The 433-nt window shown below is 46.9% G+C and overlaps 1 protein-coding gene across 1 annotated transcript in view; it reads right to left on the reverse strand.

Moving 5' to 3' along the window:
* The window catches only part of LOC119588504 (zinc finger protein 436-like), a gene marked incomplete at its 5' end in the record, with an annotated part of 2,565 nt that overhangs the window by 1,832 nt on the left and 300 nt on the right, over positions 1 to 433 (reverse strand). The window contains 1 exon segment of the mRNA XM_037937150.1: positions 1 to 433. Within this exon segment, the coding sequence (XP_037793078.1) occupies positions 1 to 433 (433 nt within the window).

Raw genomic sequence — 433 nt, forward strand, 5'->3', positions numbered from 1 at the left:
CCTCTCTTTGTTCACATCTTGTATTCTATTCTCATTGACCTCCTCATTTTGACAGTGCTCTGGTTCATTTTCCTCCTCAGATTCATCACTGCTATAACCCCTGGCATGGCCTTCACTCCCCCCACAATCACTACTTCTGTCTCGAACTACTTCATATTCGCCATATTCATCATCTCTGACTACTTCATACTCAGCATCTTCCTGGACAACCTCATATTCGTCATCCTCCACCACTTCATACTCTTCATCGTTCTCCACAGCGACATTGCAGTCAACCGGCTCTCCTTCATCCTCAAACTCCTCATTCTCCTCATAGTCCTCATAGTCATCGCCATTCTCATCCCTATCCTCAAACTCATTGGAGTCTGCTTCCCTCCCTTGCCTGTAGCCCCTTCCCTCTGGGTGTCGATTCTGATAGTAGTTGTCCCCATAG

This window comes from Penaeus monodon, chromosome 24 (assembly GCF_015228065.2).
Source record: "Penaeus monodon isolate SGIC_2016 chromosome 24, NSTDA_Pmon_1, whole genome shotgun sequence".
NCBI lineage: Eukaryota > Metazoa > Arthropoda > Malacostraca > Decapoda > Penaeidae > Penaeus > Penaeus monodon.